At 45.6% G+C, this 24,552-nt stretch overlaps 1 protein-coding gene across 1 annotated transcript; it reads right to left on the bottom strand.

Annotated features, from left to right (window-relative positions):
- Positions 1-4,357: 4,357 nt before the first annotated feature.
- LOC115779902 (axin-2-like) lies at positions 4,358-20,115 on the bottom strand. Its single transcript, XM_030728796.1, has 11 exons — positions 20,047-20,115; positions 18,205-19,148; positions 15,512-15,652; positions 12,651-12,753; positions 10,451-10,591; positions 9,415-9,836; positions 9,179-9,328; positions 8,850-9,086; positions 8,613-8,717; positions 8,088-8,213; positions 4,358-5,551 (listed from the first exon to the last, which is right to left on the bottom strand). Exons 2-11 carry the CDS (start codon positions 19,035-19,037, stop codon positions 5,425-5,427), a joined length of 2,385 nt encoding a protein of 794 aa, XP_030584656.1. The 5' UTR covers positions 19,038-19,148; positions 20,047-20,115; the 3' UTR covers positions 4,358-5,424.
- Positions 20,116-24,552: the final 4,437 nt, after the last annotated feature.

Here is a 24,552-nt window from a genome sequence, read left to right on the forward strand (position 1 = left end):
TAAAGTGCTCCCCTTAGGAGATTCCCTGCATTTACGTTTTGTTTTAAATCAGTACGTGGGAAAAAGAAGTGAGGATGTTAGTTAGTTAGGATGAAACACAGCCCGATGTTTTGTTCTCTGAGGTCTTCGTGATAAGTGAGCAGACACCGATTTGAATGTTCTGGTCTTTTAACCTAAAGGTTTAATGTGTTGACAGCCTCCTAATCACCTCCAATCAGTCCATTTGACCCATCTCTTCTTCATTACTCACCCTTCAGTCATTACAGGAAATGAAAGTGAAAGTGAACAAGCCAACTGGCTTCTCTCACTTTTCTTTCTCTCTTTTCATCCCCTTCTATCTGGCACCGGGTTTCAGTGTTTATGCATTTACTGAGATGTCTGGCGGGATTGTCAGAGAAAAAGGAGGGTTTATTTTTTCTTCTCTCTCTTTCTTTCTTTTTTTTTTTTCTCTGCAATCTCTTGCCTTCAGAAACCATTAATGCCCATTCAACATCAACATCAAGGCACAGCTTTGATGTCTATTCTGGCAACAGACCCCTTTTCTTTCTCCGCTGCCTGCTGCTCTCTCTCTCTCTCTCACTCTGTCTCTCGCCTTCTTTCTATTCCCCCCCCCCCCCCCCCCCCCCCCCCCTTATCCCTTCCACTTCCCTCCGCTCACTCTTTACGGTTACTGTACAATCAAATAATTAAACGGATTGTCGACAAAATGATTTTACCTGGCAATTAAATATGCAAAGCGAGTCGGCAGGCGGTGTATGAGAAGGCGATTAAAAAGGGGCCCACTGCAAATCTACAAAGGCTTCACCAACACAATAGGCAGCAGCCCCTGCCTGCTTCACACACTAGCTTAGCCTGGGGAGTGACTGGTGCCTCTTTATACCAGACTCACACAGGCATGTTTACAATAGCCCCAACCGTGCTATGCCAATTACCACAATGCAAGGAGAAATGAATGCCAGTGTTTGGAGAAAAGACAGCGATGAAGGTAGCAGAGTATGGGACATATGGGGTGCACAGGGTGGCAGGAATGAAAAGCACTGGCTGCCAATGAAAATCAAAGTTACAACTCAGAAATGTTCCCCCCGCTGATGAAAAGATACTGAGAGAACTGCACGCTTCAGTGAAATCAGAATTTAAGTTTAAGAAGTCTAAAGCATCAAAAGAAAGTCAGGTTTGCGTGAAAGCAGAAGCTTCAGAGCCCGTGTGTAACCTGCACTGCACTTCAACAAAGCGCCCATTAGGACTGGAATGTCACAGAAAGGCTGAGAGAAGATAGCAGAGAGGGAAAGGAGAAGCACGGGCTCCTGATGGGCAAGAGAGGGAATGCGACAGTCAATGTCCATCTATCAACGTTTCGCTGGGGAAAAATGCAAGCAATTTTCCCGGATAGGTTTCCCTTCAAAGCCGGAGCCCCAAGAAGCTGTAAAAATAGAGTTAGGAAGAGTCGGTGAGGGTGGGGGTAGAAGGGTGGAGGGTTACACCTGCCCCATTCCAGACAGTTCAACAGAAACTAGCTGGTTCGGCCTGATTAAACCCTCCTTATTGTCAAGTTTAAAGCACGGAGGAATCGATTTCAAGGTCGGGGGAGTATGTAATGCATTGATTATGTACTGAAGTTTCACAGCTCAGTGCCTTTGATGAGGCCGGAGAATTAAATCTGCTATTTGTGGTGTTAAAAATACAAACCGCTCAGCTGCAGGAATGATGTTTTAGAGGGCAAAAATGGGCTTTAAGAAAGAGGAAAAAGCCCAACAGTATCTCACAGATGTGACGAGCGTTGGCGGCTTGTCTGTTTGTCTTCTGCAGGGGGAGAAAGAAGTAAGATCATTTTGTGAGAAGTGAAAGCTTGTCAGTAATGACTGCTGTTATCTTGATGTGGCTACCTTTCTCTCTGCCCACTGCAAGTCTCTTCTTATGTCAATACTTTCAATTGAATTGTACAAGTGTGCAGGTAGCAGAGAGCATCGCGCTCCCCACCACTGAATTATTCCTGGTATTAAACGACCCCCCCCCACACACACACACACACACACACACACACACACACACTGCTGAAATGGCGCCAGTTAATTGAGGCGAACATAGCTAGGCCCTCTGATAGGGGATGCAGGGTGCTTCATTAATGTTTGTGTTGACTGTCAGAGAGTAGCGCTGGTCCTCATTGCTCTTTAATAGGACCAATTAGCCCATGCCCTCATTTCCATGCTTAATGTCTTCCATTTAAGTGCTGAATACGGGACCCACACATTTAACCACTGAGGGTCTGCAACACATCAAAAGGTTACAAGCATCCAGTGATTTCTGTTTACGCTGTGAATTAACAGCTGGCAGTTTACGAGTTTAAAGTTATATTTATCTTTTCAGCACAAAATTAAGCCTCTCGGGTTTTTGAAAACACCTGGAAGTAACGTGTGTGAAGAGACTGCAAGAATAACTCATTAATTTTATTTTACACTCAGTTCAAATTCAGTCACCTCTCCACCTTCAGTCTGCATGGTTTTGTGATCGCTGCGCTACGATACTGTACGTCTTTGATGGTGATAACAACACTTTATGTTCTTCATTACTGAGACGTGAAGGTTATAGAGAAGGCAGGTAACTGTCAAGACTAATTTTTGTGCCTTGACTGTGGAACAACAGGTTCCCCAGTCCTGGCCTACTTATTGGAATCCTGCCATTGTCATTATGCATCACTCAGCCGTAGTGTGGAACGGGATGTAATTTTCTTTTATCCAATACTGGTTTTTATTTAGCTAACATTTGTTCTCTTTCTAGTTGAAGAGCGAGAATAGGAAGGAAAACTGCCGGGACCTGCGACTGACATTTGACCTGACCTGACAGGCAACAATGGTCTCTGTTAAGAGTTAAACTACCAGGTGACTCAAACCCCCCCCGAAGGGTGATTTTAATACCTTAAGCCTGAGGCTGCCTTTTGACATCATCACCTGAAAAACATCTAGAAGTTCAGTCAGTGATGACTTCACCTGCGTACGGCCAAAACGAACTTTGGGAGAATTTTGAAACAAACGCTGATGTTAATGAACCTTTTTCTCAACTGCAACTCTGCCAAATTTAATGCAGCTGAAATTAAATGCTGCACCCATGTTATTTACAGTAGTGCACTCAGAATGGTTGCACTGTCTTAACTGGTCATTGCACAGGGACCAGAAGGGGTAAATTATTTAATATTTATTTAAATACCTAAATACCATTTTTTGTTGTTTTGTGAGACTGCAGATGTCTGACTCGCCAGCTTTCAAGCACAAAGACCGTTTGAGAACAGGACAGGAAACAGAATTCTTAGCGAGCGAGAAGGTCCATGTGTGCTGTCTCCTGCATGTTTTACCCGGGCGGTACACCAAGGGACCAAACAAAACTGTAGTATACGTGACTACAGATAGTATAGTTTGCATCAGAAGCAGACACTCGTGTGGTGTGCTAAATCTGAGAAAAAGTGTCTCGGACAGTGTCCCGACCTGATTCCCCTCACAGCATTACATGCTTATGCATCACCACGTCCCAGACCACCTGCAGCACTGTAATCTTCTTTAAGTGGACAACACACTCAAGTCACCTCGTATCACGTCTGAAAAATATGGCTGTGCAGCGAAAATAACAAATAAAAAGAAGAGGAGTGATGAAAGAAGCGGTTCCAGGCACATCAGCTTTCATTTGAAAAATATAAAACTTTAATAAAGGCTACATCTCTCAATAATTACAATAATTATAGGTCCATGTAAATCTTTAAATGAAACTCTTTATATAATGTATAATTTACAGTTTAGATAGAATGAACCAAAACAAAACAAAACAAAAGGCTGTGTAAAAACAAAACACATGATTACAGGATATTAAAAGCATAAAAATATCTTTTCAACATAAAACCCTTCTGAAAACCAAGGGATATATATTAAAACCCTGAAACAGGGTAGCACATGGTATGGCATCCATGTAGGCACAGGTGCTGTACTCATAAAACACCAGCGATCGTGTGTGTGTGTTTGTGTTACGTTTGCGTATGCGTGCATCACGTGTCGGTATCCATACTTCAGAATGCATAATTACAATGTATACAGGAGCTCTGCTATATACGGTGTTACTGTAACAACATTCAAAAGATATTGGAGCCACAATTCTTCAATGTTCACTTTTTTTGTCTCTTTTGACACGCTAGTCGAACTGCACTCCTCAAAGAAGTCGTTCTCGGCGACCCAAACTGGTTCTCGATAACACGAGTTATTTTGGTGTGTGTGTGTGCGGGGGGGCTGTAAACGCTGCCATTATTAGGTGGTGCAACCTGTGCTCCGAGTCTCCTCTCTGTGTGTAATCTACAACGGTTTTTCTACGCCCCCCCCCCCCCCCCCCCCACCTCTGTGCAATGCCTGGATTACAAACAAAGGCACAACAAAAAAGATTGAACTCCGTCGCCAGACTGAGACAAAGCGAAAAGCGAAGGGAGGGAGGGAGGAAGGAGGGAAGCAGAGAGAACGAGGCAGAGGAAATGCTAGTGTGACAAACTTACTTATAAACTATCAGCAGCATATAAGACTGGGATTGACCATTAGAGTGGAGGGAGGGCGCCTCGGACAAGACCGCCTCTAAGGTTGTTAGTTTGGGTCAGACGTGGCTACAAGGCTATGGGAAGTGCTAGGCTAGTGTCACGTCCTCTGTGTAACATAAAACACTAAAACTATATCACCACAGTATTCTCCCAACATTCAAAGCAGCTTACCCATTGGCTGTAAAAGGGGAGGGCGAGGGACACGGGCTCAACGCGACTGAAGGGGAAAGGGACAACGGGGGGAAGGTCATTTTTCAATAAATACTTAATAAAAAATTTCAACTCATGACAAAAAGCATCTATATATATAATACATGTATATATACATATATGCATGTATGTATATGCACACGTATGGACGTTTTTGTAACGATGTTGGAGTGTAATGTTAAGAGCAGGTTGGTGGCGCTGCATCTTCGGCGCCTGCAAGTCCATCAGTCTGTCACACATCACGAGACAACAGTCGTCTACATCTTCAGTGGTTATATTCAAGAAGAGGCCGGGTCCCCCCCCTCCCCCCCACCCCCACTGGCCTCCATTCGTCATCATCACCACCCCTGTATTGGTCTTTCAAAAGTCTCATCTCTCATTCCCTTGTGTTTCTAAGGCTGATTGGTTGAGAAAGTCAGGGAGGGGCGGCACCTCCTCTGTGTTCGGCATACTTCATTGGCTCGTCTTCCTTCAATCGCTCCTCTTGTGCTGGATATATTAACTCTGTTTAGCTTAATATTAAGAAATAAAAACAAAAAAAAAAAAGGAGTCCAGAGGGTTTTTTTTGTAAATTAGTCTCTTGCTCAAGTGATTTAGCTTTTGGTTGGGCGGGGGGGCATGAAGGGCATTAGTTGGCTGGCACAAAGTGGCCTTTAGTCCATCCTCTCCACCTTGCCCAGGACTTTGCCCTCATACATGGGCAACACAGTGGCATCCTCCCACACCTCCTCGAACACCGCACCGCACTCAAACTCATCACTCGCCTTCTTGAAGTAGTATCTGAGGAGGGAAAGACAAAAAAGAGAGGTTTGTGATTAGAAAACGTGGAGCGTAGGTGAGAACTCAAACGAAACCTGACAGAGTGGCAGCAGGAGTGCATCTGATGTATTTCATCGCGTTTTAAAGTGCTTTGAGGCACCTACACGACTACTTACATATACACGCTCGCGCACAACTCCCTTTAGTCCAAATCAAACACAGACACACACACTCTGAGAGCCAGAAATGGATCCTGCTCAAAACAACTTAGTCATAGCCTTCAATGCCATCCCTGCTCACTTCAAAGGCAGAGCCTGACTCCACATCACACCGCTGTGCAAACAGAGTTGAACCCTCCGTTTACACACTCCCTGTGATAATTCAAGCTGCTAGAAACAGCCTGTTTTTGTGGGTGTTCATCTATGTGTGCTCATCCACTTGCTCATCTTGACTGTTAGCCATTCTACAGATGCCTTTCTGTCCTGCAAGGTCTTATTAAAGCTGAAGGGTTAATTAGAGGCTGTTTTAAGGCCTCCCCTCCCCTCTCTCTTCTTCACTGCCTTCCCTCCCTCTCTGTCTCAATGGTTTCTAATTGAGCTGGCTGTCAAATGAAGGGCATTTCTGTCACACAGGTTGACATTTCAGGTGCCCGAGAGTCTGCCTGTGACTGCAAGACCGCACTCTGCTGTCTGCACATAAACACACACGAGCTCGGTTTCTCTTTTACGCGCGCACACACACACACACACACACACACACACTTCGGGCAGCTTTCCGATCACCAGCCGGGAACAGAGGAAAACAGAGGCAACAGGAAGGGAAGAAAGCAGGGCAAAGTGGAGTGAAGGCTTTCCCTGGCTTGGTGAGTGGGTGTGATGGGTTGGATGCGTGCCGAGACTGAGGGGCTTTACCCCAGAAGGGGGAGGGAGAGCGGCGACTGCTCAGACAGGCTCCTGGAAGTCAAGGGGTCACCTATCTAACCCACTCTTCTTCTTCTTCTCTCAAGCTGAGATAACTCACAGAGTATAGCTTGGTCCCAGTGACTGTGAAGTCTCCTGAAGCGCCTAATGATTTCTCCTCTCTACTTTAAACCCAGCAAAAGATCAGCAGGAGGGGATATAATGATAAGCTTTGTAATGGAAAAATGCCTCGTTTTGCCCATGTGTGCCTGCGTTCAGAATATAAAAACGAAGAAAAAAAAGGGGGGAAAGGGCTCTGAGTTTTATGAGCTCAGAGTCATTCAAACAACACATGTACAGAGGGGTGTGCAAAAATGTACACATGCAGCCTTACTTTCCATGCTGATTGTAATTACTTACAAATAAAAGGGGGGGGGGGCTGCTTTATTACAGCTGCAAAACTTTCTACTGCAGTGTGCAGAGAGGCTTTCTTTGATTATCTGACATTTCTGCACACGTTTCCTGTGTTGGTTTAGCCTTTTGCTTTAATTCGTTGTTTCATTCCCAGCTCTAACGAAATAAGTGCGTTACCCACCTCAATTTTAATTGACTGGATTTTTTTTTTTTTAGGGAAAAAAAAGCTACATTTTCACTCACAAATAGTTCAAAGTCATCACTTTGTTGCAGAGAGTGAGACAGAGACGCAGGAGTCTTTCCATTGGAACATGTTTTATGTGGCAGGATTTTTCTCTCTTCACAACATCTGGCACCAATATCGTCTGGCTGAGCCGCAGCGTACTGTTCTCAGCTGTACTGCTGCCATGTCCAAATTAACCAGCTCCACACATTCTGCTGCCATTGAAGCCAGACGCTTCACACACCCCCCCCCCCCCACCCCCCCGCTCACTAGCTGAAGAGTTGTGGGATAGCAGGGGTGCAACAACTTGTGTTTGCAGGCCCTTCTTCTTCTTCTCTCTTGCCAAACAAACAGATTTGACTGAAACCTGATGATGATGATGATGATGATGTCACGAGTGTGCAGGTTACCTTTGTTTCCAGGAGCAGTAGACCAACTTTCTGATAAAGTAAGGTTGGACTTCCTGGGCTCCCCGATTTAGAATTTCTTTAAACTATTACATTTTAAACTACCTTAAAAGTCCTCACTTAGCGAAGGAATTTCCCCTCATCAGTTCACACAGGAGGTATTTCTGCTGCGTTAACTGTCATTAGAAGAAGAAGGTGCCTGCAGCATTTGATTCTAATGCCTGATGCAATAGTGTGGAGGAGGAATTTGAAGGCCTTGCAATGGTCTTTGTGCACAAAATAAAATGGCCCAGGCTTCAAAGCCGTATTTATTAAGGCTGCCTAAGCATGGAAATCAGTACCAGATGTGAGAAAAATTTTTTTGCTGCAGAATCCCCCCCCCCCCCCCCCCCTTTCCCTCTTTCTGTAAGCTCCGAATACAGTGGATCAGCCCAGTTTCTTTTCAACTATCAGGCTTCAGTATTTCACACTCCCACTTAGCAGACAAGCACATAAAAGCAGAGTAACAAATGCACATCCATACACAGATGACTAACCCTGCCATGGCACCAACCACATCCAAGCATGTATCTGCTAGTGGGATCTGTGTGCTCTTGGCAGTAGAGCGTGCTTACCGGTAGTTGCCTTTCTTGCTAAGCTGTTCCTTGAAGTGGCCCAGGGTGAGGCAGTGCGTCTTCATCATGCTGCGATAAGGAATTTCCTCACCACAGAAAAAGTAGGTGACCACCAGCTCCTTAGACCTGAATATGCAAAATTAAAAATTGCAAAATTGAAAACTTGCTTGTTGTCAGTTGCATGATAGTGGCACAAGATTAAAAATGCACTACATTCAGCAACAAATGCATGATCGGGGCTGATTATTTTGAAGAACCAGGGGCTACTGGGCAATGGGGGGGGGGTAGAATTTCATATCTAATCTTAGTTTTAAAAGAGGAGCTCAAAGACAAAGCCATGCTGACTCACAACATCGCTCTAACAAGGGAGGAGAAAGAAAATCTGAGAGAAAGAGGGTGAAAACTCATCAATGAGAATGACAGAAAGAAGTGAGGAATGAAAGCTAGAAAGTAATTGTGAAGGAAATGAGGACTAAGCTTTAGAAACAAAGTATTTAGTAAAAGTAGAAATAAAAGAAGCCGTACTCGTCTGCTTGGATTCCAGGGCTGGCTAGAGAGTTGCTTCCTGTGGGAAAGGCAGCTGCCGGGTGGCTCCTGTCTCTCTGAAGGCTGCTGGCTCCAGTTGAATGTCTGTGAAAACCACAAGATTAATGACTAATCGATATTCATATCAATACAAGGAAAAACGACCGGGCTTCATTTGCAGTGTGTTCCGTTGTGGCAATTCAAACCTACAAATGTTTTGTCTACAAGTTTTCCTACCTTTGTTTTGGTGGCTTGGAAACCTCTTCTAGTCTGCGGCAGGCCTCTTCTAGCTGTGCCAGGGTGTTGGGAGGGGGTAGGGGTGGCATGGCTGGGTCCTGAATGAAAGGGTGGCCCGGGTGATGGCCGCGGAGGTGAGCCCCATTGCCGATGCCGCCTCCACCCCAAGACGAGGAGGCGGTTCGACCAGACAGGGTCTTGGAGTCAAGCGGGTTGGACTTCTTTAGGCCTTGAGTGCTGATAAAACAAAAACTGATCAGCCTCTTGAGCTGAGAACTCGACATCCCTTTCTACAGATGATTTTGTGTCAATTCCACACAGACACTTACCTGTGGGGCTTGTGCTTGCCCTGCCTCTCACTCTCTAGGATCCACTGCCAAACATTCTGAGAGCGGTCGGTGGCAACTAGGGGAAGGCGTGGCGAAGACACGCCCTCGTCGGAGGCCTTCACCGGCCGTTTGGACAAAGTGCTGCAGCGACTGGAGGAAGAATCAGAGGAAGGATCATTAGAAAGAGCAGCTTAGCACAGTGAAAGTTTAAGGGACAGCTCAGAAGTTACACTCACGCAGGTGTGAAGTCGGAGTAATTGGCGCCCCCTTGAGGGCAGAGGCACTGCACACGCTGAGCCGCCTCGGCCTCGATTTGCTCCTTGGTCTTTGGCCCAGCGTGGTGATGGTGAATGTAGTGGTGGTGGATGTGCTTTGTAGACTGCCTGCCTGTCGTTAGCACCTTGGAAGCCCCAGGGTAAGCACCAAAGAAGGGCCCATGGCCAGATGACACCATCGCACCCGTTCGGTCTGGGGACCGCGAGCGTGGCGAGTGGCGGACAACTCCTGGTGACTGGCAGCCAGGTGTCTTGAGGACACGTGAAAGGTGCTCATCTAGGATAGCCTGAGGATCTTCCTCGCACTGGCTGGCAGATGGGAGCAGGGGGTGTTGGAGGGAGGTGCTGCTGATAAGGTCGTTGCCCTCCTCCCTTTCCTCCTCCTGGGCAAGCAAAGAGAAATTTTTATAATTTAAAGCAATTGATGAAACATTCACACACAGTCACATGTGGGAAATGCAGCCAGCAGAGAAATTCATGTCTCAGCTTACACCAACTTATATCTATCGTTCTCTGAAGTCAGTGAGAGCAAACGCCTGGATAACTTGATTTGAGTTTCCTTTTTGCTGTACTGTTATCTTCGCTAACAGGCTTTGGGTGCGCTTCATCTATAATGCAGAGTGTGCCTGTGCTGCACAAAGAGACTGGCACTACACATATTCAGCAAACGTGCCACTGGAGAGTAACTAAGTACTAACTATTTGAAGGAACTTCAAGTGTGTCTAGAAACATAAGTTTGAAAGTTCCTCCAGATGAAATGGGGGAGGACATGCAGGAAAAGGGAAATAGCAGCTAAACCAAGACAGACTTTAAATCCCTTGGTCTGTACCCTGTTCTTCAACATGCTCAAACTGTAAAGTAAAGGCTTTTGTTGTGCAACACAACCATCGCCTGAGCTAACTTGGATACCAGCTAGAATTTCTGAATAGCAGCCATTACTAATTTAAAGTAAGTGGAAGTGGCAGACTACTTAGAACATTTTTGTTAGCATCCATACCTCCTGGATCTGCTGCAGCCTCTCCTCCAGTGAGCTCATTGTCTCCTGCTCCCGCTTCAGCTTCTCCAGCCGGGCGATGAGTTGGGCAGCAAAGGCTGAGGGCTCGACAGGGGTCATCTCCTTGGGCAACCGGTGCGTCCTCTGCAGGGCAAATAACACAGAGGGGAGGAAACTTCAGTGCTAGCCGAACTGCTTAGTGTTTCCGATGGATGCAATATGGTGCATTAATCCACTGCCCTTGCCCTAATCCTATCTTGTTCCAAATATCATGCTACTATTCCAAAAGGCCTAATCCACATGCCCTTGCCCTCGAGCTAACCTGAACCTTCTCCGCTGCCCATCCCTCCCCAGATCTTCTCATGCTCAGTGCCCTTGGCAGTGCCAGGCTGCTGGGTGAGGGGGGGGGGGGGGGGGGGGGGGGGGGGGGGAGAAGGGGGTAGTAATGGCGGGGGTAGCAGTTGGTCTCGCTCGGAGGGGAGGCCCCCTGCCTGCACCCTCTGTAGCCCGACCAAGCCATCAGCTAGGCAGCCTCTGAAGTCAGCCACACTTCAAAGGGCCCTTGTCAAAACATCAAACGCACACTAGGGGTGGGAGGGACATGCAGCTTTAAATCTCCGAATAAAAGCCAGATATCGACAGAGAAGAGAGAGTGAGGAGAGGAGAGGAGAGAGGAGAGGAGAGGAGAGGAGAGGAGAGGAGAGGAGAGGAGAGGAGAGGAGAGGAGAGAGGAGAGAGGAGAGAGGAGAGAGGAGAGAGAGGAGAGGAGAGGAGAGGAGAGGAGAGGAGAGAGGAGAGAGAGAGGAGAGGAGAGAGGAGAGAGGAGAGGAGAGGAGAGGAGAGGAGAGGAGAGGAGAGGAGAAGAAAAAGGGAGAGGGGACAAAATTAAGAGCATGAAAAAAGAAGAAGAGGATTGAGACGTGCATTCGTGAAGTGGCAATGGTGGCAGAGAGAGAGCAAGACAGAGACAGGGAAAAGAGGGAGGGAGAGGATAGAGGAGTCAAATACTGGGAAGATCTGAGGGGAAGTAGTAATTTATTTCCCGGCTGCATGCAGGGCAGCTCAGAGGTACTCTAGTCACATTATCCTCCTTTTTCTTTAACTATATGCGCTGGCTCCTCTCTCTCCCTTTCTTACTTTTTTGTTATTTGGCACACTGGCTTTCTTGATTTTGACTCTTTTTTTGTTGTTCCTCTCATCTCTTTGTAGACACGATGAAGGGAAGAAGAAGAAAGGCAAGCAGAGCTGCTGGCAAAGGAGCGCCAGCCCTGCACGGGGCCCCCGCTGCCTGGGGCTGGTGCATCATGGGAGACAGAGCCATCTCCAAATCAGGAGGGAGACATTAAAGGAGTGCAAGTGGGAAAGGAAAAGAGAGAGACTGAGAGACAAAAAAGACAGAGAGGAAGAGAGAAAACTGGGGGGAACAGACATTACTGTCAAACGCATGCACAAACACTCACACATACACAAACACACACACACACGCACACTCGCATATATATACCTGTGTTTGGGTATGAAGACAAAAGGATTTAATATTTATTTTTTTTGCCTCTTTACCTCCTAACCCGTGTCAATCTGTTTTGACCCAGTTCCTTAAACCTTTTCAGAACAACTTCAGTAGGTCAAAAAAAATCTTGAATTCAAAGAGCATCCACATCCTGACCCAAATACTGATGGGACAAGATACTGGTGTGGGAGTACAGGGAACTGGAACTGAATAGTGATGCGTCTCCGATTCATGTGCTGGGATGTAAATAGTAGTTTCAGTAGCTATTTCAAAACTAATGTTAGCGTTGAATTTATTACTTTGTTACAGTTGGCCTCTACCAATGCTACATTATTACTCTTCCAGAAAACAGATAACATTATCACACTTTGTGACCTGCAGTGACAGAGTTTATATTAACAGCCCTGAAGAAGTGACTCTGGATGGGAGAAGAGGGAAGGGGAATGCAAACCCTGCCTTTCATTTACCCCGAATTTTATGTGAAACTAACAAGCAAATGAAATATAGTTTTGTGTCACAACAGGAGTGATGAAAATAAATAAATAAAGTGCAGCTCCTTGAGGGAATCAGGACGCCGTTGTCTGCCAGCTGTGTAAAAGTTTGAGTTTATCAGATTAAAAAAACAAAAAAACCCAAAACAAAACAACAGGAAACACTAAGACAGGAAGTGAAACTTAAGGAAGTAGGACTTACAGGAAAGTGGGGTAGCGTAACCTGGCCATTGATCTTCACGCTGCGGTGCATCTCTCGCTGAAGCTGCTTCTTGGTACCCAGCTTGTAAGGAGGGACTCCATCTCTGAAAAGATGACATACATTTATGTTGGGTGACAAAAGACAATGAGAGACCACTAGAAATGACCTTATTTAGAAGTCACTGACTATAATCATCCACCCAGTGGGTGCTGTTTTGGATATTTTGCTGATACTCATCACGAATGTCACGCTACTAGCACTATTAGCCAGTGTTTGCGGAGAAAAGGCCCTTTGACGGCAGCTCATCGTGGAAGTTACCGACACAGCACCACCCAGAAATCACCCACTGGGCACAGTGCTGCTAAATCAAAAGGCCAGAGATCCCTTGAAGCCAAGGCAAATAAAAAAAACACACACATAACAAAACACACCAGGACAATGGCAGGGATATGCTAAACATCTCACTATAGGCTTCAAAAGAATAGCCTCACTGATAAGATTACATTGGCTCGTGTCAGCTCTGACTGTGGTTATTCAACAAGCAGAACTGAGGAACTAAACTGAGGAACTGGCTAAAAGTCAAAGAGTACAACAGACTAAAGCAGCCTAGCAAATGCTGCTCAAGTGCTGCTGGATTTGTGACTCTGATATATTAACATGAAAATAAAGATACAGCCAGGAATGCTAGAAGTCTTGGGACAATTAGGCATTTATTCTGGGAATCTCATTCTCCCTTTTTCATTCTGTCTGCTTTTCCAGTCAGTTGCCACTTAAGCTGGGCCAATTATCTTGGCCATTTTGGCTGCTCAGAAGTGCCTGACCTAGCCCAACGCTACTTTTTCTGCTGCCTCTTTGAAATCTCACACTCATGCACATATGCACCCGCTGCCATCTTCGTTTGGCAAGCGCTCTGCTGTGAGCCTCTGATCTCAGCAACATCAAAAGGCTGGTTTGTAAGATAAGGTAATGTTGAAGTGGTGTGCTGCAGCATTCCCCAGCGTCCAAGTAAATCCATAAATAAGATATAAGCAAAAGAGAAAAAAAAAAAATCCCCCCTCCCACCCCATCTTCCACCCCCTTCCAAATCCTTCTCTTCTTGTTCTTTATCTGGGAAATGAGATTCAAATTTGCAGTGTGTCTTTTAACCGCTATAAAAGGACACACTAATCAAATTGTTCCCTCGAATGAGAGCTGGAGAGAGACATGAGCTCAGGACAAGAACAGGAAAGATCTCTGTGTCAAAGACCTTGTAGAGAACTATTAAAAGGATATGACTTTGACACATGGCGCTGTTCAACAATTAGTCTATTTTTTTTCTTCTGAGTAAGATTTTCAGCGTGAGACTGTCAGGAAGAGTCAGAACGGTGAAGCCAGGCTGCTGATGTCACCTGTGTTCCAGCGAGCCTCTTGTAAGGGGGGGGGGGGCTGCTGCTACCAAAATCAATGCTCCACAAACTGTACCCTTGAGACCACAAGCCATCATCCTTCAAGGCTCAGGAAGAAACACAGGAAACTCTTCAAAAGTAAAACTCAACAGCCCAGAGGAACTCGCGAGCTAACAAGAACCCCCAAATTAGAGGCAAAACATCCCAAACAAAGCTCGCCAACTTCCCCCCTCGCTAACTATGTTTTTAACAATCTAAACTGTCCCCACCCCAGCAAACCATGTGACGGCTGGGCGCTTTTGTCCAGGTTGGGGAAGCGAAAACAGCCGTGGACTCTTTCATGGTTTCACGGGCCCTTACTTTATGGGGATCTCCTATTCAGTTGTGCAAGTCATTTTCAAAGCAAGCCAGCCACCCTCTTATCCCGCTAAGCTCCCCTCACCTAACAATAGGCTGAAAGCGATTCAGTTAAGCCCTTTATACTCCGTGCACTTTATTTTCTCACTCCCTTGCACTTCGAGCCTCACCACTCCTGCTATTGGCTCTGGAGGGTGGAGGAGAGAAGCTGCGGAGGGGCTGGGAGGTAATTTTTTTCCAGGGGTGTCCCTGCTTGGCCGGGGGGGAGGGGGGGGGGGGGGGGGTTCCTTATGTCTTGTCCCAAGGTCTAGAAATGAGTAAACCCCTGTGAAAGCCTCGCAGACACATGATCTCAGCACGCCACAGAGGCCAGTGGCAGGAAAACCGACCCACCATGTGAGTAAGCCTTCTTTCATTTGGTGCCAACATTTTTCAATGAGTTTGTCTTGAGGCCCGAATGGCCATTTCCCTCCCCACTCTCCTTCAGCGCTTCAAGGGAAAAAGCGATTAGATAATATGAAAAAAACAAGTCTGTTGTGGCAGAAGGGTGGGTGGGATGGATACATATCAACTTTGAGGAAAATGAGGCAACGCCCCCCCACCCACATCAAGACGTTCTCGTTTTTTTTTTCCTCCCTTCTCTCCAGCCTGTAACGCATCAGAATAAACTTCAAAAGGTCTTCAGACATAATGACTTTCCCAGAGTTATCTCCCTGGAGGCCACAGCAACAACTACACATTAATAGAATTACCTGGAGTCAATCATAGAGGATAATTGAAATACATTACAGACCATTATTTTCGCAACAGTGCAGTCGCTTGGCCTCCAGAAAAGCTGATTCTGTTGAAGTACAAGGCCGAATATTTTTCTTCGCACCCCTACACTTTTTTCCTGGAAAGTTGATGACTGAAATTTGGACCAGGCATGTTCAGATACTGGTGGAAATAAGAAAAATTCCCAGACCTTTCACCACAGTGAGCTGAATGGAAATAAGCTTTTGAAGTTGCTACATTGTCTCCAGAGCCAGCTGGGTTGCAAATAAAACTGATCAATCAGCTTTTTAACTCTAATAAAAGCAAAAAAAAAAGCAAAAAAAAAAAAAGGATCCAAACACTTACACACTGCTGTCTGTCATCGACATGGAGTCATCTGTCGTGGCATCGCTGGAGATCTCGCTGTCATTGGCACTGGTGGCAGGGGCAAAAATGTAGCCAGAGTTGACAAAGTATGGGCTGGCAGGGTCTCCTCGACGGTGGGACCTGTGAATGAGCCGGGAAAACATTTGCCTAGTTTTATTGTGATGTCTCTATGCGTGGAATTAAGATAGTTGAAAGAGGTGACATACTTGGGGGGTTGGAGGGTTAGGTTTATTTGCTCTGTTTCCTGCTGTTGTTTGTTATATCATATTTATTAAAAAAAAAAAAAAAGGTCAGCTTGGAGTTTGTCTTGCTGGCTTTCTCTGCAGATTTCTGTAATTAAAGTCACTGTACTGAGAGTTTGGGGCACGAGGAACGTGACAACAGTGCTACAGATGGAGCTGTAAGTTCTCTTTTTTTCTTGGCCCTTCTTAGTATCACTCTCTCTTTCATGTTCTTCCTCCCTAAAATACATGGATTCAGTGTTGGGGGGGGGGGGGGGGTGACTATGATTGGAGTGGGTGAAATGAGCAGCCTTGCTGTGTGAATGAACACCAGTGCTTCCCTCCTTTCCCCTCCACCCTTCAGTGTGGGCCATACTCCTGCTCTTTTCCACTTGTGAAACTCCACTCTCGTTCCTTGGAGTGTTTTCTCCTCCACTACTCTCCCTCTCTTTATCTCTCTCTCTCTTCTTGCTATCATCCAGTATGGGGCCCCTCCTTTACCAACTCTCCCCTGCTTTCCTTTCTAAAGTCTCTCTCTTTCTGTCTTTTTACTCTTCTACCTGCTGTGTTGCCATTCCTGTTCCACTAGTGAAGGGGGTGGACAAGGAAGGAGGGAAAAAAGAGGGAGGGGGAACACGCTTTAGAGAGAGAGTGAGAAGGAGAGAGGGAAAGGGGAAGGGAAGGAGGGCCCCTTTCTTTATGAGAATGCCTTCTGCCCGGCAGTGCTGAGGAGAACCCCAGCATGACTAAAGCCGTAGGCCCCAAGCACAAACCTGACCTTTGGAAGGTCCACGCCAAGAGTCAGGTATTTAGCACAGCTGGGCTCTCTGCACCCCCCCACCACCCCCTCACCCGCTCTCTTTCTCCATCTCTTTCTTTCTTTCATGATCCCCCCCCTTCCTGTCTTCCCCCCTTCCCCTCCTCTTGTCTCTCCCTGTCTCCCTCCAAAGCATGCTTAGTCTCTGTCAGACAGATTTTTCTTTTTAAAAAGGAGAGATAAAAGTGCTGGGCAGAAAAGAAAGAGGAAGGAAAACACTGACAACACAATCTATGGCAAACTGGGATTGGTGGTTGAAGCTGCGGAACTGAGCTGAGGATGTTTTTGTTGTTGTGTTTCTGTATCACTTTGAAGTTTAGTGTTGGAGGTTTCTTAAAAAAAAATCTGTGCAGTGGCAAAATTAGTTCCACATGTTTGAGATGGAAATTGGTTGACCTAAAGAGATGGTGAGGGCAGGCACGGGGGGGGGGGGGGGGGGGGGGGGTGACGGAAGGGAGAAAGAGGGGCTCTCGCCCTCCTGCTTTTCTTTAGTGAAAAACAAGAATGCAGGGGATCACACCAGGAGAGCGGGATATGCCCACATGTCAACAAAACCCCTGCTTATTGGTTCCTAACCCAACATGGTCACTTCCAAGCAAATGAGCAACTGTGCTAAGATGTTATCTGACATCTGCTCGCATGAAGGATAAAACCCTCGAGGGAGCCCTTAGGTCGACTTATTGCGCTTAATCAATTAGTTTTGCACACTGTTATTAAGAAAGTCAGGCTTGAGACAATTTTCATTCAGTTCATTAAATGTTTAGATAAGTTGACAGGAAAAGTATGGATTATCTATAAATTGCGCTTTCCTACCAAACCACAAGACATTGTCAAACCTCTAAGTAATAATTGCATCCAGATGTGAGGACAAAGTAGTTGAGTGGGAAAAAAACAAAAAAGTATCCTTTTGATGGTGGTTCATGCATAAAATCCACTTTTCAAAATGTTTTCTGGCTTAAAAAGATTTTCAGCTGTTGGACAATGTGTGGGACGAGCTCTTACGATAAAAGCACAATACTTTGCACAAACAATTCTTTCATCTCTGACCAAGAGAACAATATCTCCGCTTGGCATAAGACTGACTGCACAAGTTCTTTTAACTCTCTATTAGCATTTTTTTCTGGATAAATGAGATTTGTGGCAGTGTACACTAAACTCTATGGGTTAAAGGGAAGAGAATAAAGCAGCAGCAAACTTTACAACAGCATCATTCTGTTTAATGTAGCTGTAACAGTTCTGAGGTTTGGTGTCTGAATTCATTCCTGAACCGGAGGAAGGGTTTCAAAGCACAGGAAACTTGAGCAAGCCAGCAGAGGGCTGCCTGCAAGACACCATTTACTTAAAAGGAAGGCTCAGATGCACTGATTTTTTCTGTACCCACCCCGCCCCTCCACCCCATCCAACCCCTTGACTAACTGCAAGGCAGGAGGGCACAAATATACAGGCATGTTCCTCTGAGACCCTTTGATCAAGTGCCTTTACCTCTCTCACGGGCATTTGTGAAATACCTGCCACATATTCAGTGTAGTTTAACTAATGAGGGATCATGACCACAGTAAGCAATGCTCAATAAAGCAACAAGCACTGAGATGTAATTACACAGGCATGCACTTCTAGGTGGGCGCTACTCTTACCTGCAACTGTTCTCCAGCACTTCAGCTGCTGTCCGGATGGTAGCAGTAGCCCTCAGGTTTTTGGCAGACAGTCCGACCACAGACCCTAACGTTTTTGCCTTCAGGTCGTTACAACTCCATTCCTCTTCCTCCATGAGAGGAGGAAGGTATCCGCACATCAGCTTGAGACTGCCCAGACCGCCGTGGTTCATGTACGCCGCGTTCTCGCAGCCGGTGCGCACGTATTCGAGGTATATGTCAGAGGTCAAAAACATCTGGTATGCATTCTCTTCCATGTTGGACTGAATTTCCGTCTGTGCCTGGTCAAACATGGACGAGTCTATTTGTTGTTTCTTAATACTATCCCTTATGAAGGCCTTGGTGGCCGGTTTCAGTTGCTTGGCGACAATGCTGTTGTTCTCGATGTACCGCTTGAAAATAACTTTGGCAACTCGCAGCGTTTTGGTATCCTTTAAGTCCATTTGCCTGAAACCGTTGCAGGCGAACCAAAAGTCCAAAGTGTCCACGCAATTCTCCCGCTCCAGAAAGGTCTTGAAAAGGTGAGCGCCGTCTTGGTCGCCCAGGAGAAAATGCAGAGACTTTGTCCACCGGACTAGAGGCGAGTCCGGGGACGCGCTGCCCTCTGGCTCCCCGAGTCCATCCTCGTTCCTCCGCGGTGTGGAGCCGGGAGGCGCGGCGGCGGCGGGGGTATCTTTAACCTTGCTCTGGGCTCTCATTTTGGTAGATCTGCTGGGGTTGTAGCATGACGCCTCTCCCTCCTCCCCCGGTACCGGAGGACGAGGAGCATCTTCTCGGAAGCTACTGCTGATGTGCTCCGTAAGCGCCCTGCTCATGGCTCCAGCTCTGGTTGCCGTGTGAGAGTGCCGTCGTGCCTCCACTGAGCTCCAGCCTAATCCTCCTCACTCTCTAAAAGCAGCGGGGGAGCTTCTCAGCTCCTCTTCACTCTGAAACACAAAGTATTGATCTAATCAAAGCCAGATCCTGCTGAACTTCAAAGAAAGACATCAAGTAAACAGTCCCTTTCAAAAAACCCTCGCAGAGGTTCACAGAGAAAGGAAATATGAAAGGCTTTTTTCGTTTCATTTATCTATTTATAATCTAAATGAGAGATCAACTGCAGCCTACATTCTCAACGTGCATTGATCTGCCACATCAAAAGGCATTTTACAAGAATAATCATCTCACACAGCCCCACTCTTCACCAAACCGTATTCTCACAACTGTGGCTTACACGTGTTTTCCTAACGAGTCTATGTCACAGGCTTCAACTCCAATTTATTCCCAATCTGTTTCGGACGACCGTACTGTACCCCCTTGCCTGCATCACGCACTCTCACAGACTCACCTCCACACTTGTCCTCACCATCCCAGAAATGTACAGACAAACGGCACCTGATCTGCACCACAATGACCTTAAAACGCTGTAATGTACGAGGGGTAAAAAAGCCCCGCGGGAGAATCCGGTCACCCGTGCGTAAATGTTAGCGATCAGTCGCCTTAATATCTACCCAAGAAGGTTATTATAGCACATTATTAAAGGCACAGCCCCGGCAACGTGTTTAAACTGCCAACACGAAAAGAAACACTTTATATAGGCCTATTTAGAGTATTTAAAAAAAAGAAAGAAAAGAAAGTCATTCGGTGCCCGAGATTTTAATCGGAGCCTGAGCGTTAAAAAGTAGACTACAGAGACTGAAAGCACCGTCACCATAAACGATAATCTGCTAAAAGGCTGTTGCAAATGCAGCACAATCATTTACAGTCTTAAAAGGCAGTGCATACACTGCCATGTAACCGATACTAAAATCCAGTGGATGAATAAACAAGCGTAAAATAACATACCATCGCAGGCAGATCCAAACAGAGTGAAACCCATTAAAAAAAAAAAAGTTAAACTGTTACTCCATTTTTTTTAGTCGAGACGAATACACTCCAAAAAACTCTCCGAACAGTAATCCAGCACAAAAAATAAAAACGTCGCGCTATTTAAAGTCGTGCCACATGTGTCCTATCTCGCTGCAAAACAAGCGCCGTAGTTTAATGTACCCTGTCCCATTCAACAACTGACCTCAGAGTAGGCAGGCTCAGTCCCTATGTAGATCACCGGGGGTGTCAAAATCTGGAGGAGGCAAAAGAGGAGGGGGTGGGGGGCTCCGACTGAAGAATACATCCCACTTTTTCCCCCGTCAGAAGACGCACCATCCGACAAATATTCGGTCTTTATCTGGGCTACACATTCATACGTGCGCGCACACACATAAGCTTCTTATCTATCTCACCGTATTTCTCGCCCACAAACAAGAAACATAGCCCGCATTTCTCAACTTCAAAGCTCAGCAGCAGCACATCAAAGCGGCCAAGAGAGGGGGCCTGTGGAACAGCTTTCCTACAACTTACCATCCATGTACCCGAGTAGCCTCCTTGATTAGAAAACGTGAAAGCAAAGTAGTCCCAACAACAGGCTGCGCCTATATTCAACCAGCCCCGGCTCTGCTCCTTGTCCCGTCACATTGGACAGCGCCCCCCCCCCCCCCCCCCCCCCCCCCCTTTAAATGCATATAAAAGAGAGAAACCTTTCCTCTCTATTTTTTTTCCCCAGGTAGTGTTTCAAGAAGTCATGGCAGGCGGTAGAAATCCTCCGGGCTGTTTCTACACCAACTGGGCTAAAGGTTTAACCGTGGACTTCAAAGTAATGAACCGCTGGCCTGGTCCCGGAAGATACATAAAAACTCAGCGCTCTTGCTTCGCAATAACCAACAAAATAAAACAAATGAAAATGAGTAAGACTACAGATGGACAAGTGGAATCATCTGATCATTACAACGTTTATTTTATGCCGCTGCTCATATTCGGCAAACATTAGCATTTAGACGTTTATTAAGGCTTAATAAACTTTTCTAGACGGGGACAGGATTTAGTTGTGTGCCAGGACCTTATATCAAAGACGAGCAATCTCGAGCCAACTCCCCGAGGCTTTGGAGCTTGAAGTGAGTGATCTGCCGCGCCAATAGCGTTATTCTCACAGGCTTGTCTGTTACTACACAAAGTTTCAACAGAAACACAAAGCAAACAAAAGCGATACTTTTGTTGTCTGTGGCTCCTTAGAGTGACAGCAGAAGTAGAAGCTATTATAATGAATAGTTTTCTGTGCATAGTGCTGCAGCCTGTGTGTATCACCTGTTGTACAGTAGGATATTTCTTAATTATTCTGGTCAGTTTTTAGCACATTTTACTTAGTATCCTTGTAACATTCCGTCTAAATGACAGATTTGCCCGAGTAAAGGGAATGACAGTAAATAAGTTATGCTTAAATGTGACTTCAAACAATGTCCGCAATGATTTAAAACGTATTCTTTGGGTTATATTACTGCTTTGATAATCCCATGGAGTGTAACTGTCAAATAATTTACATATTAGTCACAGAATTTTAGCCACAAAGATGTCAACCTAACACACTTGCCAGTTCCACATTCAGCTAAAATGGCACAGCATGACATTTTGATTGAAATTGGACACAGAGCAAAGGCAAGAGCTGTTCTCTAGTCTTTTAATTCACATGACTTCCCTAATGTCATTGTGACAGAATCTTAAAGAGTGGGTTAGACAGTGATCCAATCCCATGGTACTTCAAAGGCTATATTGTCCCTTTGATGTTGGAAATCAACTTTAAAGGAGAATATAATTATATAAGTCAGAGGATTCAAATTCACAAAACTCTCATGATGGTACAGGACAAGAGAACTAATGAAAACCAACTTCTCTGAGGTCCCCAAGTGGTGATTAATTCATGTTGAGTTATACATTGAGAAATAAGCATGCTTTGTTGCAGATCCCGTGTGGATTTACGGTTGTGTCTGCATCTTTTATTCCATTTAGGGTCCTGCTTGCCACTACTGATTGCTGCGTAAGATACCAGAGACAAATGCGTGATGACCGAGACGTCACCTGTTGGTTCCTGGAATCACTAACCCATTCCCAAAAAATTGGGACCCTGTGGCTACTGCAAATAAAATGATTTGCAAATCTCACAAGCTGATATTTTATTCTCAGTATAACATAGAAAACAATTGTTTGAACTGATATATTTTAATATTTCATGAAAAATATTAACTCGGTTTGAATTTGATGGCTGAAACACATTTCAGAAAAGCTGGGATAGGAGCGACAAAAGGCTAGCAAAGTCAGCTGGAGGAACATGTCACAACTAATTAGGTTGACTTAACAGGTCGCTAACATGATTGGGCATAAAAAGAACATCTTACAGAGGCAGAGTTTCTCAGAAATAAAGATGGGCAGAGGTTCACCAACCTGCAAAAACTCCCATCTACAAATTGTGCACCAATTTCAGAATAATGTTCCTCCACGTAAAACTGTAACACCTTTGACTATCTCATCATCTGCAGTGCAGATTCAGAGAATCTGAAGAAATCTCTGTACGCAAGGGACAAGGCCAAAATTAATATCAGCTGCCCGTGATCTTCGGGCCCTCAGGCAGCACTGCATTAAAAACATACGTGATTCTGTCATGGAAATCACTGCACGGGTTCAGGAATACTTCCAGAAATCAATGTCTGTGAACACAGTTCACTGTGCCACAAATGCAAGTTAAAGCTCCACCATGCATTTCATTGGCAGATTCATCTGGAAAGCTGTACATTTGTTGACATACAGAATTCAATTAATCTGTTTGGTGGTTAGACTCCAATGGCCCATCCAATCAGCACACAATCCCAGCGATGATAGGAATTAGGGCAGGACCCCCCGGAGTCTAGATGCTTGTGGTGGTGAAGAGAAAGATGGAGGCTTGGCTGGTGCTGTGATTTGGATGAGGTGGAGATGGGAGGAGGTGGGTTGCATGAACAAGTCTGGAAAGGAAGAATGACAGGTAAGCAGCAAGATTTAAAGTATGCAAAGTGGAGACTGATTGGCTTGAAGCACACGGGCAGAAAGACGATTGGACTAGAGCAGTGATGTCAGCTTGAGTGTGGCAGTGTGGGCAAGTGTGTCTAAACTAGCAGCCAAATACCAGGACGAGACAGAGTGAAACAGATCTTCCTTATTGAACTCACACCTTTATATTCTGTTTGTATTTACATTTTACACAGTGTTCCACCTTTTGTGGAATCGGATTTGTATTTCCCAGTCTAATTTTTTATTTCTTTTTGGTGCCACAAGTGACCACATTTGGACAAGACGTCGGGGTGCTAAGTTATGAACAAATGCCAGCAAATTGATTAACAAGCTCCCTCCATAAACTGTACGGCTGTAATGCACAGGCACACACACCTGCTAATTAGTGGTAAGTAACAGACTAATAAAATAAAGGCACCAACCCCACAAACACAGCTGAGAGGTCTAGTTCAGTGACTCGAATTGAAGGACGTGATCACTACCTGACAGCTGTTGGCTACAGCTCTGTGTCGCCACCCCTGTCAAGTGGCCATGGCCCAAACTGTTAGCCTATCAGCTTCCAAATGGATGAGTTATAAAGAAATGCTCACAGTACAGTTGTTATGAAGGGGGAAACTATCCATAGAGACAAAAGCTGTTTTTGTACATGTGATTTAATGCTGTTAAGTTAGACATTTTAAAATGAGGGTCTATAGAGAGCGCACTGTCAGAACCAGGCTCAAATGGACACTAAAGGAACTGCAGTTTTTGGCTCTATTTTTCTGTTCTGGGGTTTGTTGCTGTCCATACACTGCTTCAGTACAACAGTATATTGTATTTATTAAAAAGAGTTTTGCATCAAGTCAATTAAACTTCTGGGATATTGATCTGGTCAGGTAAGTATCAGAGCGCGTTAATCAGTTTCAGCTGCTTTGGTGTTAATGAAATTAACAACAGGTGCACTAGAGGGGCAACAATGATACAACCCCCAAAACAGGAATGGTTTCACAGGCTCAGCCCACTGACATTTTTCCCTCCTCATGTTTTCATGTTTGCATTTGTCTAACTTCAGTGTCACTACCGGTAGCATGAAAAGATACCTGGACCCTACAGAGGCTGCACAGGTAGCCCAGCTCCTCCAGGATGGCACATCAATATGTGGCATTGCCAGAAGGTTTCACATGTCTCCCAGCACAGTCTGAAAAGCATGGGGAAGATTCAGGAAACAGGCAGACTGGAGAGCTGGACAGGGCCAAAGAAGGTCCTTAACCCTTCAGCGGGACTGGTATCTGTTCCTTTGTGCAAAGAGGAACAGGATGAGCACTGCCAGAGCCCTACAAAATGGCCCCCAGCAGCCACTGGTGTGAATGTCTCTGACCAAGCAATCAGAAACAGACTTCATGAGGGTGGCCTGAGGGCCCGATGTGCTTGTGCTTACTACACAGAACTGTGGAACCT

The sequence above is a fragment of the Archocentrus centrarchus genome, chromosome 1 (genome assembly GCF_007364275.1).
Source record: "Archocentrus centrarchus isolate MPI-CPG fArcCen1 chromosome 1, fArcCen1, whole genome shotgun sequence".
In the NCBI taxonomy this organism is placed as follows: domain Eukaryota; kingdom Metazoa; phylum Chordata; class Actinopteri; order Cichliformes; family Cichlidae; genus Archocentrus; species Archocentrus centrarchus.